Source organism: Panthera tigris, chromosome X, assembly GCF_018350195.1.
Source record: "Panthera tigris isolate Pti1 chromosome X, P.tigris_Pti1_mat1.1, whole genome shotgun sequence".
In the NCBI taxonomy this organism is placed as follows: Eukaryota; Metazoa; Chordata; class Mammalia; order Carnivora; family Felidae; genus Panthera; species Panthera tigris.
This window is the reverse complement of record NC_056677.1, coordinates 92,088,661-92,104,952: the sequence shown is the minus strand read 5'-3', so window position 1 is coordinate 92,104,952 and position 16,292 is coordinate 92,088,661. Positions and strand designations below refer to the sequence as shown.

The window sequence follows — 16,292 nt, the reverse complement described above, 5'->3', positions numbered from 1 at the left end:
AAGTACAGATTTAAGAAAAATTAATCTTTGTTTAATTTTAAGAGACAGAGAGAGGCAGGGCACAAGCGGGGGAGAGGCAGAGAGAGAGAGAGAGAGAGAGAGAGAGCGAGCAACACAGAATCTGAAGCAGGCTCCAGGCTCTGAACTGTCAGCACAGAGCCCGACGTGGGGTTCGAACCTATGATCCGTGAGATCATGACCTGAGCCAAAGCTGGACGTGTAACTGACTGAGCCACCCAGGTGCCCCTCAAGTACAGATTGTCATACAATAATAGACAACTGCCTTTTCTCAGGTGAGAAGACCTATTAGGTGATCTGTTCATACCCCTGTTAGCACTTTGATTCTACAAAGCACCACTTGTCAAAGGGACAGCTGTCAAGGCAAGAAATCACATGTACTGTTTGTTTTCTATATAAGGTACTCTGCTACGTGCTTTAACGTTATCGCTTATGCTCACAATAACTCTTTGCGATAAGTACTATTATCTATTCTACGTATGCGGAACAGGTTAAATAATTTGCCCAAGATCACACACAGCTACTAAGAAGAAGAACTGGGATTGAAAGTGACATTTTGACACCTTCACCACTACTCTGCTGATTTGATGATTTCAAGATGGTGATTAGATTTCAAGATGGTGATTAGGGATTATTAACTGTTTAAGAGTTACTGTTTGAGGCTTATTATTAATTGTTTAGTCACTGAAAAGTATGGTAAGTAATCACAATAATATGGCCCATATTATGACTTCCATATTATCGTGTTCCTAGAGATTCTTTAGATGCTTAATTTACATAAGGGAAATTATTACCGAGTACTTCGACCTAGAAGAATAGATGTGGCAACGCAGACTGTGGCTCACCAATGGTGAATTTATTTCTGAATAGCAGCAAAAGGATGAAAAGATAATTGGGGCGCCTGCGTGGCTTAGTCGGTTAAGTGTCTGATTCTTGATTTCTGCTCAGGTCATGATCTCATAGTCCTGAGATTGAGTCCTGCATGGGGCTTTGATGGGTCATGATCTCGCAATTTGACAGTTGACGCCCTGCATCAGGCTCTGTGCTGACAGCATGGAGCCTGCTTAAGATTCTCTTTCTCCCTCTCCCTCTGCCCCTCCCCCGTGTGTGCGTGCGTGCTCACACACATACACACACACTCTCTCTCTCTCTCAAAAAAAAAAGATAACAAACCCGATCGGCCATGTAATTTACTAGTTTGCATTTCCTGAATCCAGTCATTAACCTTTCCCAAACGTGCAGTGTTTTGTTTTTATATTGGATGATGTCAATCTGGGAAAGAAGGAAAGGAAGGGAAAGCAGGAGGTAGAAGCTGGTCACACACATTATACGTGCCTACCTGTTCCTTCCTTATAGGCTTTTCTCCGTTTCCGTCCTCAGATTTGTTTCTCATCCTGACATCCCTTAGGTTAAAGTTAGAATTGTCAACAACTTGTTGGATATGGTCATATGGCTATTCCTAAGATGTGTTAACTCTGATGTAACTAAAATCAAAACCCATTATAACGTTTCCCCAAAAATCTCTCCTTATATTCCTATCATAGAAAATGAGCTGTATGCCATCTTTTCTAGTCTTTTGAATTAGAAACACCAAAAGTTCTCATTCATTCTTCCCTCTCTCCAACACCCACATGTAAACAGTCTCCAAGGTGTAGCAATTCTGCCTCCTATGGCCTGTTTGCATCGGTTCATGATGTCAGTATCTCTTGCTGGGATTATTACAATAACCGTTCTGACTGGTTTGCCCAAATCCAGCGTATTGCTCCCCGAATCCCCCATCACATTTCAGCCAGAGACAATGTTATCTTTTTAAAACACAGCTTGGATCGTTCCAGCTCTCATAATTTTCAGTGCCTGTTGTAATAAAGTTCACGCTCACCTCTGTAACAATTAATTGCTTGCCCTTATATTTTTTTGTCTCCCTTTGCAAGTTTCCTGCAGTCAGGGACTGATGCATGTCTAGCCACTTTTTAGCATCGCAGTAATTTCAACCACAGGGCTCCAGTCATGGTCAAGTTCACATGTTAAATAAACAAAAGGATGCTACTGACAGGAAAAGATGGATTCGAAGTTGAAAAGTTGAAAAGGCTAACTATTTTAATTAGGGAATCCTGAGTGACATTCTGGAAAGTGATGTAAGCAAGGTGATGGGGATAATCTCATTGGAAGGAGAGAGATGCCTGGAGGGACAGTTGCCAGAAATCGTTTACTTAAGAATTTAGATGTAGGGGGCACCTGGGTGGCTCAGTCGGTCTGACTGCAGCTCGGGTCACGATCTCATGGTTTGCGAGATTGAGCCCCACGTCGGGCTCTGCACTGACAGTGTGAAGCCTGCTTGGGACTCTGTCTCTCTCCCGTTCTCTCTCTCTGCCCCTCCCCTGCTCGCGCTGTCTCTGTCTCTCTCGAAATAAGTAGATAAACATTTTTAAAAACCTTTAAAACAATACAAATAAACATTAAAAAAAAAAAAGAATTTAGATGTAGGATGTCGAAATCAGGGATGTACAGTCTGGGGTTTGCAGATTGTGTTTTCAAGCCCAGCATCTCTCTCCTGACGTGCTTAAGGGTAGTCTCAGCGTACTGGAAGTTAGGTCAAGTTGCTCCTTCAAACGCTGCTTGCTTGCTTTTGCCTGAGCCACTGGCTCAGTGGCCCCAGTCTTCTAGAAGGAAGATTGATGTTGAAGGCCGTCCTGGCAGCTCTGGAGGAATTCACTAAGTGCCCCACATTTTCAGGCTCCATTCCTGAGGAGTTCGCAGTGTCCATATCAATGAGCTGGCAGGGCTCTGCGTCCCCAAAATGGTCTTTTATGCAATGAAAGTGGCCGTGGGCCAGCACTGCCTCCCCCAGTGACAAACCGCACGCTCATCAGCCTTTAGAGCGGCCTGGCTCTGAAGCGGCCATCATGTTGGAACTCTGCACTGCAGGAACTGCCCCTAGGATTCCACCTAGGGCCGGAATTGGTTAAAGTCACACCCTCTTGCATGTCACTCTCCTTCTCCCCATACTTCTCTCTTTTTTTAAAACAAATTTTAAGTTTGTTTATTTATTTTGAGAGAGACAGAGACAGCGTGAGCAGGGGAGGGGCAGAGAGAGAGAGAGAGAGAGAGAGAGAGAATCCCAAGCAGGCTCTGCACCATCAGCGCAGAGCCTGATGGGGCTTGAACACACAGAATTGTGAGATCATGACCTGAGCGGAAACAGAGTCGTACGCTTCACTCACTGAGCCACCCGGGCGCCCCTACCCATACTTTTCTCTCTAATTACGGATATGTTTGTTGGGCGTTTTTACTGTGCACTGTATCTTTTACATGCGTGCTTTTATTTGAGCCCCCCCCCCCCAAAATGCCATGAGATGCAGGTGTAATTATGACTTCTGTCTGAGGAGACGGACGTCTCGAGCAGTGAACTGACTTCCTGAGCATAGAGTTTGTTCGTGGCGGGGTACTTGGGAAAGGAGGCTTGGACCCTCGTGTGGTCTCTAGTCAGAGCCCGTGCTCTCAACATCACACAACGCCATTTCCCCTTGAGCACCTTGGAACACAAGGGCCATTCCTGGTCGCACTAGGAGCAAGTGTAGAATCCTGAGATGCTAAAATGTTTTCAATTTAGGTGAGCCACTGCAAGGCCTTCTCTCTCTTGGCCCAGTTTGTTTCACCATTCAAGTAAATGGCATATCAAGTGTAAGCATGTTGGGGCAACAGGAGTTTTGAGGAACTCACCAAAATTCCCTAACTTTAATACCCGCTGTCTGTGTCTTCATTCCCTGCCCTTTCACTCCCGTCTGTACTGTCACAGTCTGTAAGCTAACAGAACATAGCCAGGTGCCAGCAGAAAATTCTCCCACAGATCCCCGTCCTCATAGGAAGTATGATGAAGCGGTGCTAATTCATTGTTTTCCCAGTCTATTGTCGGCTTTTCCTTTAAGACCAATATAATTACATCAATATTCTTTCTAATCCCTTTTTCTTTCCCTCCAAGTTACTCAAAGAGGATCCACGTCGTTTTCATTCCTTTCCCTCTTTTTTTTCTACCACTGGTTCTAAATGAACTAAAGAAAGGTGCATGACCTCACTTACCAGGACGATACAGGATCCCCGTGTATCTTTGACTTGTGCTGTTTAGACATCAGCCTTGCCCCACCCCCTCCCCTTCCTCCTCTCCTTCTTCTTCTCTTTCTCCGTCTCGCGCCCACGCGCACACACGCTTTACTCCTTATTAATTAGTATTAGAGTTAATGGCCTGAGACACTTTGAAAGGAGACATGATGGTCCCTCATGCAGTTCAGACTCTGGCAAGAGAACAGTCATGTAGCTGGGGGAAGAGACTCCTTGATTTGGCACTAGAATGTTTCCAATGTAGGTTAGACAGGAATTAAGTGGCACTGACTCAAAGGCCATGCTTTTCGCTCAGCTCACTTGCCCAATCTGACCTTTACTGGTGCTGTCTCTATAGTTGCTGGTATATATCTGTAGCACTGGCTGTTTAGTACGGTCTCGGACTTTCATCAAAGTCCAGCCATTTTGCCTTCATAACTATCATGAGAATAAAGTGAAAGTCTATAATATCTTCTGTATCATATAAATAATAATATAAAGTGAAAATATAAAGATCTTCGTATAACCTGGCCGTGATCTACAAGCGTGAAGGGATTCTTTGCCAGGAGGTTTGTGTCCCTCTCATAGAATCCCCTCACTGACTTTTGCAGCTGTATCCGTGCCAAAAACCTCTTCTAGCTAGCTCTGAAAGCTGAACCTTCCCGTCTTGGAGGTTCTTTTCGGTCAGTCATCCAGAAACCAACCATTCCTAATGAGTTTGACTATAGCTTACCGCTTTCCAGCAATACCTTTGACATGGGAGGGAGATGATAAGATTCGTTGATTTTGCTGCCTTATCTTCATCAGTCATTTTCCTTCCCAGGGATACAACAGTCATCAGCCACTCTCCTAACACCAGCTATGACACGGCTCTGGAAGCTCGCATCCAGAAAGAGGAGGAAGAGATCTTGATGGCCAACAAGCGTTGCCTTGACATGGAGGGCAGGTAAAATATCAATCTGGACCCCAGTGGATCTGCAAAGAAAGTATAGAGACCAGATAGGTCAGGATGGAAGGGTAGGCATCTTCATTCACAAATGAGAAGCCTGATAATGCAGCCTCCCCCGACCCCTGCACCCCTGCCAGCCTGTTCATTTGGGTTTGAAATGCAATGACCCTTACCTTGCTTTCCCCATTGGCTTTGGTAATTGCTTTCCATCTTCCCTCCGCCAGAACCGTATTGTTGGTATTTGTACTCTGGGTATTCCTTCTAGCATTGGACTTCCACCTTGTGATACAGCAGAATGCACAGTGAAAGAATATCCATTCGGGTTTGGAGGTAGGGCACCTGATATCTCTTATAAACTCAGGATCATTTACTTATCAACTCAAGTTGCGGCCCACTCAAAGAAGTCCTCATCTTCTCACTAAGTACATTGTTCCATTGACTCGGCATCTTCCGTATAGCACCCACTACATCCGTTTACTCTCTTACGTACGGGCCTTTTTCCCACCGGTACCTTGCTGTGGCTTCCTGAGGTGTAAGCAGCGACTCCTGGATGCTCTCCTAGATCCATCTGGGTGTGGAGAAAGGCGTTTTTAAAAACACAGCACACCGCCCCTTGCTTTTCAATGCCGAAAGGACTAAACCACTCCTCAGCTGAAAAGATCATGGAAACTCAAGTCCGTGCAGGCAGTGAGACCAGAACATGGAGGTGGCAATGAGGTCTTTTATATGTTCTTTGTCTTTGGCTCCTAGGATTAAGACGCTCCACGCCCAAATTATTGAGAAGGACGCCATGATCAAGGTGCTGCAGCAGCGTTCCCGGAAGGAGCCAAGTAAGACAGAGCAGCTGTCATCCATGCGACCAGCAAAGTCTCTGATGTCCATTTCCAATGCCGGGTCAGGCCTGCTCTCACATTCGTCCACGCTGACCGGCACCCCCATCATGGAAGAGAAGCGAGATGACAAGAGCTGGAAGGGGAGCCTAGGTAATGACAGTAGATAAAGAAGATTAAAGTGACGCGTTTAGATAATGTGCCCATTCGGCAAGGAAAGGGAGTGATGGTCCAGATTCTGGAGCAGAAGATATATCAGGTTGGGTGTCTGTCCTCCTGAGAGGCTAGCTGCCTGTTCAGGAACTCCTCCACACTCTGACGTCTCACTGACAGAACACTGGTTGAAGCCAAGGCCTTAAAAGATAAGAATTCTGAGTTCTGTTTGGGTGGGAAAGAAGACAACTTCAGTTTCCTCTAAAAACTTCTCAGACTTGGCCTTTGCCACGCCAGACCTTTTGTCTTTGTCCAAAGCCCATGTGACCTTCATGTCAGTCAAAAGTTCAGAATTCCAGACTTTTCTCCCTTCTCTCCTCCCACATAATACAAGGATTCCGAGTTCTAGTTAAGCTAAATGGAGCTGGGTGGCAGGTTTTTGTTACCCGAATGTTCTGAGATGAGAACTGAATGTACTTTTTCATTCCATTTCTGTCCATTCCTTCCCCTCTAATCAAAACCCCAGAAGCACAGTGGATACCACGAGGCACATTTTTAGAGCCTGAGAAAGCCAGCTTTGTGTTTTAATTGTAGGTCTTTTTGTTGCCTCTGATACCTTCCTTGGTCCTCTGATGCTTGCAGTGTCCTTTGGATAGAGTAGGCATTTCGGGGGCCCCGGTCTTCATGAGAACGTTAGGTTACACAGTTATCGTAGCACTCATCCGTGACCACCGATCGTTCCCCCACTCCTTTCTGGCTGGCTGGTCATGGAAGACGGGGGTTGTAAGTGGAGCCAAGTAGAAGCCTTCTGCAAGCTCAGTGGAGATCAATCACCGCTGGAAAAGTAGATCAAAACAGATCCGCGGGAAACTTAAAGGCTTAATACACCGTGCTGGGGTGGAGAACGAGGACCAGAAGGGACGGGCCTGCCGAACCGATTTCCTGGGTTCCTCGGAGGCGCAAGTGGAGACTCGCGTCCCGTTGTTCGTGCTTCTCCTGAACCTCCTGCGAGGAAGACGACGTAACCCGATGTCTGCATTTGAGGAACCCGTACTTTTCTGACCTCTTGCCGTCTTCCCTTTGTAGGTATCCTCCTGGGTGGGGACTACCGCGCCGAGTCCGTGCCCTCCACACCCTCGCCGGTGCCGCCCTCCACTCCCCTGCTCTCCGCTCACTCCAAGACGGGCAGCCGCGATTGCAGCACGCAGACGGAGCGGGGCACGGAACCCGGCAAAACCGCAGCTGGTGCTCCCGTCTCTGTCCCCGCGCCAGCCGCCGCCGCCGCCGCCACTGCCGCCGCCATCACTGCCAACGCTGCCACCAACACCACCACCATGGTAGCCGCTGCTCCACTTGCTGTCGCCGCTGCTGCTGCTCCTCCGGCTGCCGCCGCCGCCGCCCCGTCTCCAGCAACCGCTGCTGCTGCTGCTGCTGCTGCTCTTGCGGCTGCCGTCTCTCCAGCTGCTGCCGCTCAGGTTCCGGCCGCTGCCTCGGCCGCCGCCGCCGCCGCCGCCGCCGCCGCTGTCGCGCCTCCTGCTGCTGTTCAGGTTGCTCCAGCTGCTCCGGCTCCGGTTCCAGCTCCGGCTCCGACTGCGGTTCCGGCTCCAGCAGCGTCTCCGGCTTCTGCTCCGGCTCAGACTCAGGCACCAACTCCAGCTCCGACTGCGGCTGCTACTCCGGCTCCAGCTCCAACTCCAGCTGTGGCTCAGGCTGACGCTTCTGCAAGTCCAGCTGCCGGCTCTGGACCACGTCGTTTGTCTATACCAAGTCTGACCTGCAATCCAGATAAGACAGGTAATGATCTTCCATACCCCAGGTAGCCTTGGGTTCTGCCCACTATTACGGATTGCTTGTTGGCACCCTGTGGTGTACACACAGCCGGTCGTTGGGCCAGAGTTGTTCGGGTTTGAAAGGGGATTGATCCCAAGCGATGGGTGCAGAGCCCGTAAGTGACTTTTTGGGACACGAGGATGGGAGCAGAAGTGCGTCAAGGTGGTTCTTCCGGTTGCGGTAAATGCTCAGGTGAACAAGGGGAGGTGGTGTCAGGCAAGTCTCACTTGGCCACCGGCTTCCTGGCTCGAACGCTGGCTGTTTCTAGCAGTCTGAGTCTTTACTTGATCCCTAAGTGGTTTCTAACCCCCTGTTTCCATTCAGATGGCCCCGTTTTCCACTCCAATACTCTGGAAAGAAAAGCTCCCATTCAGATCCTGGGACAAGAGCCTGACGCAGAGATGGTGGAATATCTCATCTAAACGGCCTATTCAAGAGCTGCAGTTTATCAGCAAGAGTGCTTTTAACCATTTTTCCTTTTTGATTGTTCTTATTTTGAGGGTGAGGACAAGGGGTGGGGGGGATGTTTTTTAAAGGGACTTTTTATTGAAACAATATAGTACTTAAGTAATACCATACAAACTCCAGTCTATTCTGGTACACACTCAGAGAGTACCTCTAAAGACAGATGAATCAGAATGTGCTCTAAAGTTTATTGTTTGGGTTTATACAAACACTTGGACTGTTAATCGCTGGGTATACATGAATGTTTGCAATGTGCGTGATTTTATTTAGCATTTCCATATTCCAGATCATTTTCATTGAAGAGCACAGTATGTTTGGGAGACAGTGCGTAACATGTAGATTTCAGAAGTGGGAAGCCGGAGAGAATTTGCACCTATGCTGTTTTGTATACTTACCATCTAGGCAGCATCCAGAGAGGGAGCTCTCATCTCGGGCTCATGAAAGGGAATAGGTTTAGGAGCTGTGTAAGCTGAAGAAAAGGCAGGGGATATTGGGGTGTGGAAGGGTGCTGGAGCTAATTTTCCCTCCCAATTTCCCAGCTACCCTGTGCCAGGAGATTGTGTTTATCTTCATTTCAGTGGTGCTTTGGAAGTGGATTCTTTTGGTTCCCTCGCGGAGGTTCATACATTCATATATATACTCTGGAGTAATTTATGCATTTGGATAATTAATATATTGCTTTCAGATGCTAGGAGAGTAAATTAGCTGTGTGCTGTACAACTTCCTCCTTCTTAGGGAGTGAGACCTTCGGAGGCCTTGATGGAGAGTTGCGCGAGGTGCTGCGTGTGGCCATGAGCACAGCTCGCTTGGCTTTCCTGAGACCAATCTGGTTAGTGTTCATTGTTTCTCCAGCACAAGTTCACTGGCTGTGTCACCAGTTTCAGGTTTCCAATCATTTGCAAAACGAGGAAGCATTTTTGTTGATGGGCTGAATGCTTTGAATTTCTGGTGACTACTTTCAGATAACTCCGTTTGTTTTCCCCAATTCTTAGCATAACGTCTTAAAAGGCATCGTTGACTGTAACCTCCAAGGGAATAGCAGTCGGGGGAGAGGTGGGCTGCAGATGTATCCTTAGCTGTCCCTTCTCACTGCCAGTGACTTCATCTTGGAATACCTTTGGAGAGCAGCAGAAAATGTGTATGTGGACAGGGACCAAGGAGGCCATGGCTCCGGAGCTTTGCCCTAGGGCCGCCTCCAGGGACACAAAAGGGCTGCTTCTTGCCACAGGTCCCTGCTCTGTGTCACCTCTCTGCCCTTAATTAAGGTGACAGATCCACAGACAATGTCATTAAGATCAATTTTCAGGGGTATGGGAGGGTGAGGGAAGTGGGGGGTGTTAGGTAAGGGTGGGGGGGGTAGAAGTTTGGGGATGTGTTAGTTAGAAACCGGATTAATAGAAGAGTAGGCCTGATATATTATGTTGTGAAGCATAGTGGCTGGAAGGAACTTCAGCAATAGAGCCCTACCCCCTCGTTTTAGTGATGAGGAATTTGAGACCTGGAGAGGTTAGTTTTTCAAGATCACACAACACAGCTTTCCATTTTGCCAATTACCATGCTTATTTTGGGAAATCCTTATATACCAAAAGGCTCATCTTAAGAAAAGGCATCTTCATGGACCAGGGCATTCGTAATTTGTAAAATGTCCCTGGCCTCGTTGCTTTGTCCAGGGTTCTAGACTCCTACCTTGCTTCCCCTGCAGTGCCTTTTTGCAAGGTTTTCTCTTTACTGGTCCTCATTTCAACATTGACTCACATGAAACTCCCCCCTGAGCAATCCCCCTCGCTTCTTGTCTTGCTATGGGATTGGCTGTCTCAGGTCATCTTACAGGCTCCCTCCGTGACCACGGGAATGGCATATTTAACAGTATTTTTGTGTCATTCCTAATTACCTGCCGAACGAGTTCTTTTTGTGGGGCCGGGGGAGAGATGAGGGAGAGTGACGTGATTTTCAGCCAGTCTAGACATTTCGATAAAGAAGTGATCATCCTACACGTTAGTCTTCAGTCATCAAATGAATCCCAAATAGAAATGATAAGTGCCATTGTGCTAATACTCGTTCATACCGCCCCTTCAGTCATAAGGGAAAAGTCCTCAAATAGAAAGCAAACTTGAGGACTGCTGCTTTCTAGCCAAATAAGTAAATACAAATAAGATGAAACCTTTCATCTGCTCCTTTTATGGTTATTACACATTGCCAGATTTTTTGCTAGCTCTGGGAGCCATGATTTTAATCACATTCTGGAAGGTGACAAATGTCATACGTTCCACGCTGTGTGGCAGCTGTCTCTTTAGCCTCATATACTTTGGGGAAAGGAGGAAGTTCTTGGCTGAGTACTACTTTGAACTTTCCACAGCATCTCTGCCCCCTCACACCAGAGGCAGTCCCTTTTGGCTCAGTTTTTTTTTTAATCCCAGGTAATTTGCTCAAGTAATATCGTACATCTAAGAGATGGAAGGAGTCCATGGCGTATACGGTGTTTACAAAGAAGGTAGATTCAGCCTTTTCAGAAAATTTCTAATAGGTGTCCTTCTAAAGATTCAGGTTTATGGGAGAAATGTCAAGTCAATCACCTTTTTCACAATTGTCAGGGTATAACACTTGGGGGATCTTTCTGGACTCCCACTTATCTATGCATTTTACTGGCACCTCAGGACAGAAGGGTGACCTTGTCTTAACGCGTACTGCCTGGTGATCTCTGGGGACCTATTTAAGTCAGTTGTACCCTGATGCCCCATGCACAGAAAAACTTCATTAGAATGAATTGCACTTGATGGAAAACTCCCATTAACCATTTTTCATTAACGAAAAGTAGCTTGCACATTCTCTTAAAATCATGTATCTCGATTGTTGTTTTCATGAAGGATTTATTTTCGATGTTGCTTTCGAGCTTCAGGGTGACAGGGAGAGCAAGAACCTGAAATATCTGCCGTCATCCGCCGCAGAAAACATACCAAGTGTTCTCTTGTTACGCGGTTGGGTGGGCACAACGATTGGAAAATGAGCAAACCGATTGTGCAAACTACTTTTTATGCAGAGCCTAAACACTCATAACGCGGCAGCTTAAAGTATATACATATGGACTAACTTTTATAAATTATATTCTCATGTCTGTTAGCCATACAATCTCCTGTTATCTCAGTCGCTCCTTCACATATGGAATGTGTTACTTAAAATGTGTGCATTCTTACGGAACATGTTTTCAAAGGAAGGCATCAGGATGGGCTAATTGCCATCAATTTCAGCCCGCCACGATCCTTGGAAATATATCTCCCGAGTGTCATTCATCATCAGTAGGACAAGTGTCAGAGCTTGTTTATTTTTTTCCAGTAGCAGCGATGGGTTACATGGAATCATCAAACCTCCTTTCTGGCCTCCCTTGTGATTAATGGCATGTGTTAATAAAATGGATAGCTGGGGTTGGCAGATGGCTAGAGAAGAATCGCCTTCGGTGTAAAATGTATGTGGCCCCTTGTTGATTGCGACCCCATTCTGTAATCGACTGAGCTAGTTCCAATAAAGTTAAGCAGGTTTGAATCCACTTTGTGCCTATCTTTTCACTGACAATAAAGTTAGCTATTTTAAAATGCAGTACTGTGTGGAAAATGCTTTGGTGTTTACCCAACAGAGGCTGTATTTACCCTGTATCAGTGATTAGTTTCAATTTACTATGCACTGAAATTGCCTTTCAAGGGCAGCATTGGACAGAATTTGCATTTGCTTAAAGTACGGAATGTGATTATAAAGTATTAAGACAACACTACGGGCCACAGGCTCTAATCGCTTCCTTTATATATTCAGGCAGCATATATTAAAAGCTTTGCATCTTTTTATCTCCCTGTTTCTGAGGGCTAAAATGATGGCCACCCAAAGCAGAGAATTCATCCTTTAGTTAACAGTTTGGAAGGCCCCTTGATGTTTCTTTTGTACCCTTGTTCTTATGCCAATTCATCAGTTTTGGTTGAGGGAGCTTGTTATTAAAAGCAAATCAAAACCGCGAACAAGCCGGCTTTTTTGGACTGAAAATGTTCAAGCTGCCTTTACACTGCCCTCCCTGCACCTCCTGTTTACCACTGTGTCCCACCCTGACTGAGGAGGGGACACAAGCTTTGAGTTGACACTTTTTACAGAGAAATTGGCTTGATGGGTGTTGCAACATGGATGGGAGGAGGGTATAGAATTCATTAAACTCGAAATTTGATTTTTTTAAATTAAGCTGGGAGACATATTCCTTCCATATTTAAAAAAATTTTTTTTAATGTTTACTTAGTTTTGACAGAGAGAGAGAGAGAGAGAGAGAGAGAGAGCATGAGTGAGGGAGAGGCAGAGAGAGAGGGAGACACAGAATCCAAAGCAGGCTCCAGGGTCCGAGCTGTCAGCACCGAGCTCGACGACGCGGGGCTTGAACTCCTGGACTGCGAGATCATGACCTGAGCCCAAGTCGGACGCCCAACCGACTGAGCCACCCAGGCGCCCCATATTCCCTCCATATTTATGACAAGTGCATTAAAAACCGTGCGTGAAAATCCACTCCTCTTTTTTGGGACGAAGAAGATGGTATTCAGTCAACTGCACCTTCGTACAAAGGTTTCCGAGGCATTTCTTTCAGAAGTACGTTGTGCCCAGTTCTTAGTGAGCCGTCATTCGTGGGGAGAAAAAACAGGTGTTCCCTCAAAAGTGACGAAGATTGCCTTGTGGGAGCATCTGTAGATATTATCCAGTATTATAACTGATCCGATTATCCGTGTGGTACTTCACCTCCCCTCCTGTGGGCATCCCCTACTGTGATAAGCTATTCACAGTCTATATGAGTTACACAGTTGCAGAATAAAAAAACATCTTCTGCTTCCCACCTCTACCACCATCTTATCTTGCAGGAAGGTTTTTATTGGAGGAAAAAAGTGTAAGCGATTTAGTTTCCGAATACGTTTTACACGGGGTGGCAATCACCCTGATACTTGAGTGAAGACCCCCCGAGTGATAGGACTTGGTTACCAAAACGAAAACAACACGTCAGAAGTACTCTTTCTTCAGACGTCCAAACTGGCCAAACCCAGGGTATTTATTTAGGCTCCCATGTATTTTCATTTGCTGATCACCTCTACTAATGGTTTCAGGCATGTATGAGTTGCTGAGTAACTACATATTAGATGTTGCCATTATCTAAAGGCCCCAAAGTTAAAATAAAAATAGTCCATGGTTCTAATTTACTACAGAAAACTACACATACACACATTCACAATTCATTGTGGCGTATGAAATGAAAAAAAAAGTTTGACCAAGATTCAGAACTAATGCCAAGGACGGAATGATTGTTGAGACGGCACAGAGCATGTGTGTGGGGGCTGGGGAAGACGAAGTTGAGTTTTGAAGGATGTACAGGTATTAACCGGGGTGAACTAGGGGATGGGGATGAACATTCCATGCAGAAGGAATAGCATGTGCAAAGGCAATGTCACTTTGCTGGAACTGCAATCAGATGAAGACCACTGTTTCCAAGATCAAAGCCCTAGAGAGCTGCTCTGAATTTTAACACCTCTTAATGGAAACTTACAAACTCGCTCAATTAGGTGATCGAATGTACTGGTCCAGAAGTCAAAATAACATGGGAATTCTAGTCCTAAATCTGCGGCTAAACAGATGTTTACCTTTGGAGAAGTCCCTTAACGGGATCAGAGAGGTCAGTAAAATGGAGGTATGTATCTATCCTTGTGCGGCTTGTGGAGAGGGGGGCGAGAGCTTCATAAAATGAGAATATTAAACAGATGCCAGTCAAAAACAATGGGCTGAATCTATAAAGGTGAAGTTTCTGTAACTTTTTATTAAAGGAAAACTCAGACCTACACAAAACAGAATAGTACAAGGCACCTCTCAGTGTGCATTACTGGGCTTCGGCATTGTCACTGCATGGTAAATTTCACTTCATTTATCACCCCTGCCCATCACCCCTGTATTATTTTGAAGCGCATCCCAGACATCATAGCATTTCATCCGTAAATATTTCAGTATGCCTAGACATGAACTTTTTAATGATGAAAAGTATAAAGTGCTACTCCTGGAACCAAGATATATATAACCAAACGAGACGATAGTACATTTGTGCTTTGCTACTTACAAAGCTTCTTTGTTTGTTAGGGGTGCGGGTGTGGCTCAGTTGGTTAAGCATCTGACTCTTGGTTTCAGCTCAGGTTATGATCTCAGAGGTCATGATCTCACCATTTGTGAGTTCAAGCCCCACGTCGGGCTCTGCGCTGACATTACAGAGCCTACTTGGGATCCTCTCTCTCCCTCGCTCTCTGACCCTCCCCTGCTTGCTCACTGACTCTCCCTCAAAATAAATAAATAAACCTAAAAAAAAAAACAACAAAGCTTCTTTGATCTCACAACTCCCGCCTTAACCCAAAACCTACTTTCTCAAAAACAGGAGGGTTCATTCTCCCACAATCTGAATATCAAAGAGGAATGTAGTTTCTTTAAAGTCTCCCCAGTGCATGTTCTAAGCTATTATTTCTCCTCCACTCATATAAAAAGGTCCAGCTTCTTTAAAGTCCCTGTCATCCACCTGTTACTTATTTATCATGATCCACCGAATTGGCCACACTCCCAAGCTCACTGATGATTTTGGCCCCTGAGTCACAGTTGTCCTCTCCGGGCCCAAAAGACCCAATCAGCAGCTCACTGTCCTTTCCAACTCCACTGACCTCCATGACCACTCCACTTCAGTCTGCTGTGCTCACCGCTAACCCAGACTTGGTCACCACGTAGAACTGATCCACCGTGGAAATCACATACACCAGCACCTCACTCTCTGGCCACAGTCTCCCATCGCCCCAGTTCTCCTAATCTGACTCTATCTGCCCTTTGACTTCCAAGACACCTCAAGTCCCTTGATGCCCCCATTTCCTCCCGGGCTTTTAGCCCCGACCTACTTAGTCTGGACTTTGTGCTCAATCACCTGAACCCTCAATTCATACATACTCCTTAAGATCTCAACCATTCGTTGCAAGCCAGAACCTCATGTGTCAGAGTTGACACCTCCCTCTTCCTCGTAGCTGATAGCCAATCCGTTATTGATCTTAACAAAACAAACAAAATCCATTCACTGCTTTCCATCTATAGTCAACAGCTTATTTTAATCTACCATTATCTTTCACCTAGACTATTTCAGTAGCATATTGACTTATTTGCCACGTCGACCCCACTAGTGCTGCTGCTATTATATTGATTCAGCAACAAATATTTATATTTATACCTGTATTTGTATTTGTATTTATATTGATTCAGCAACAAATATACTTCATATCATGTCATTCCCCTACTTAAAATCTTTTGAAAGCTACCCATTGCAGGAGGTAAAACAACAAACCTAAAGTTTTACGGTTGATGGATTCAAAACTAAAACCCAGATATCTTGGACTCTTATTCCAGCTGCATTATCATCATCATGCTTTGTTCTGAGTATCTTCTTTTCTTAATGCTTACAGGACTCTACTGCTGTGGCGTCATTATTTTCTCTGATGTTAACCTTGAACGGTGCTTCTTTTTTTGAAGGGTCTTTTTATTTAGTTATTTTAGAGAGAGAAGGAGAGAGAGTGCATGTGGTGGGAGCGGGGTGGGGAGGGAGGGAAGAAAAGAGAGAGAGAGAGAGAGAGAGAGAGAGAGAGAGAGAGAATCTTAAGCATGCTCCACACTCAGCACAGAGCCCAATGTAGGGCTTGATCCCATGACCTTGGGATCATGATCTGAGCTGAAATTAGGAGTCAGATGCTCAACCAACTGAGCCACCCAGGGCCCCCAGAACACTATTTCTTGAAGTCATCTTCAAATCATGTGTACTGGAATCACCTCAAGCATTTATTCAGTGCACACCCCCTGGTCTTGTCCCCAGAGAAGTTTAATCCTTTAGTTCTAGGGTTAGACCCAAGAATGTGCATTGTAACAAGCTTCCTGGG

The 16,292-nt window shown here is 45.8% G+C and overlaps 1 protein-coding gene across 2 annotated transcripts in view; it reads left to right on the top strand.

Moving 5' to 3' along the window:
• The window catches only part of AMOT (angiomotin), a 60,580-nt gene extending 50,929 nt beyond the window's left edge, over positions 1-9,651 (top strand). For both annotated transcript variants that reach the window (XM_042974658.1, XM_042974659.1), the window contains 4 exons: positions 4,937-5,059; positions 5,813-6,045; positions 7,132-7,839; positions 8,200-9,651. In XM_042974658.1, coding sequence (XP_042830592.1) covers positions 4,937-5,059; positions 5,813-6,045; positions 7,132-7,839; positions 8,200-8,297 — 1,162 coding nt within the window. In that variant the 3' untranslated portion in view covers positions 8,298-9,651. The remainder of the gene's footprint in view (positions 1-4,936; positions 5,060-5,812; positions 6,046-7,131; positions 7,840-8,199) is intronic.
• The last annotated feature ends 6,641 nt before the right edge of the window (positions 9,652-16,292 follow it).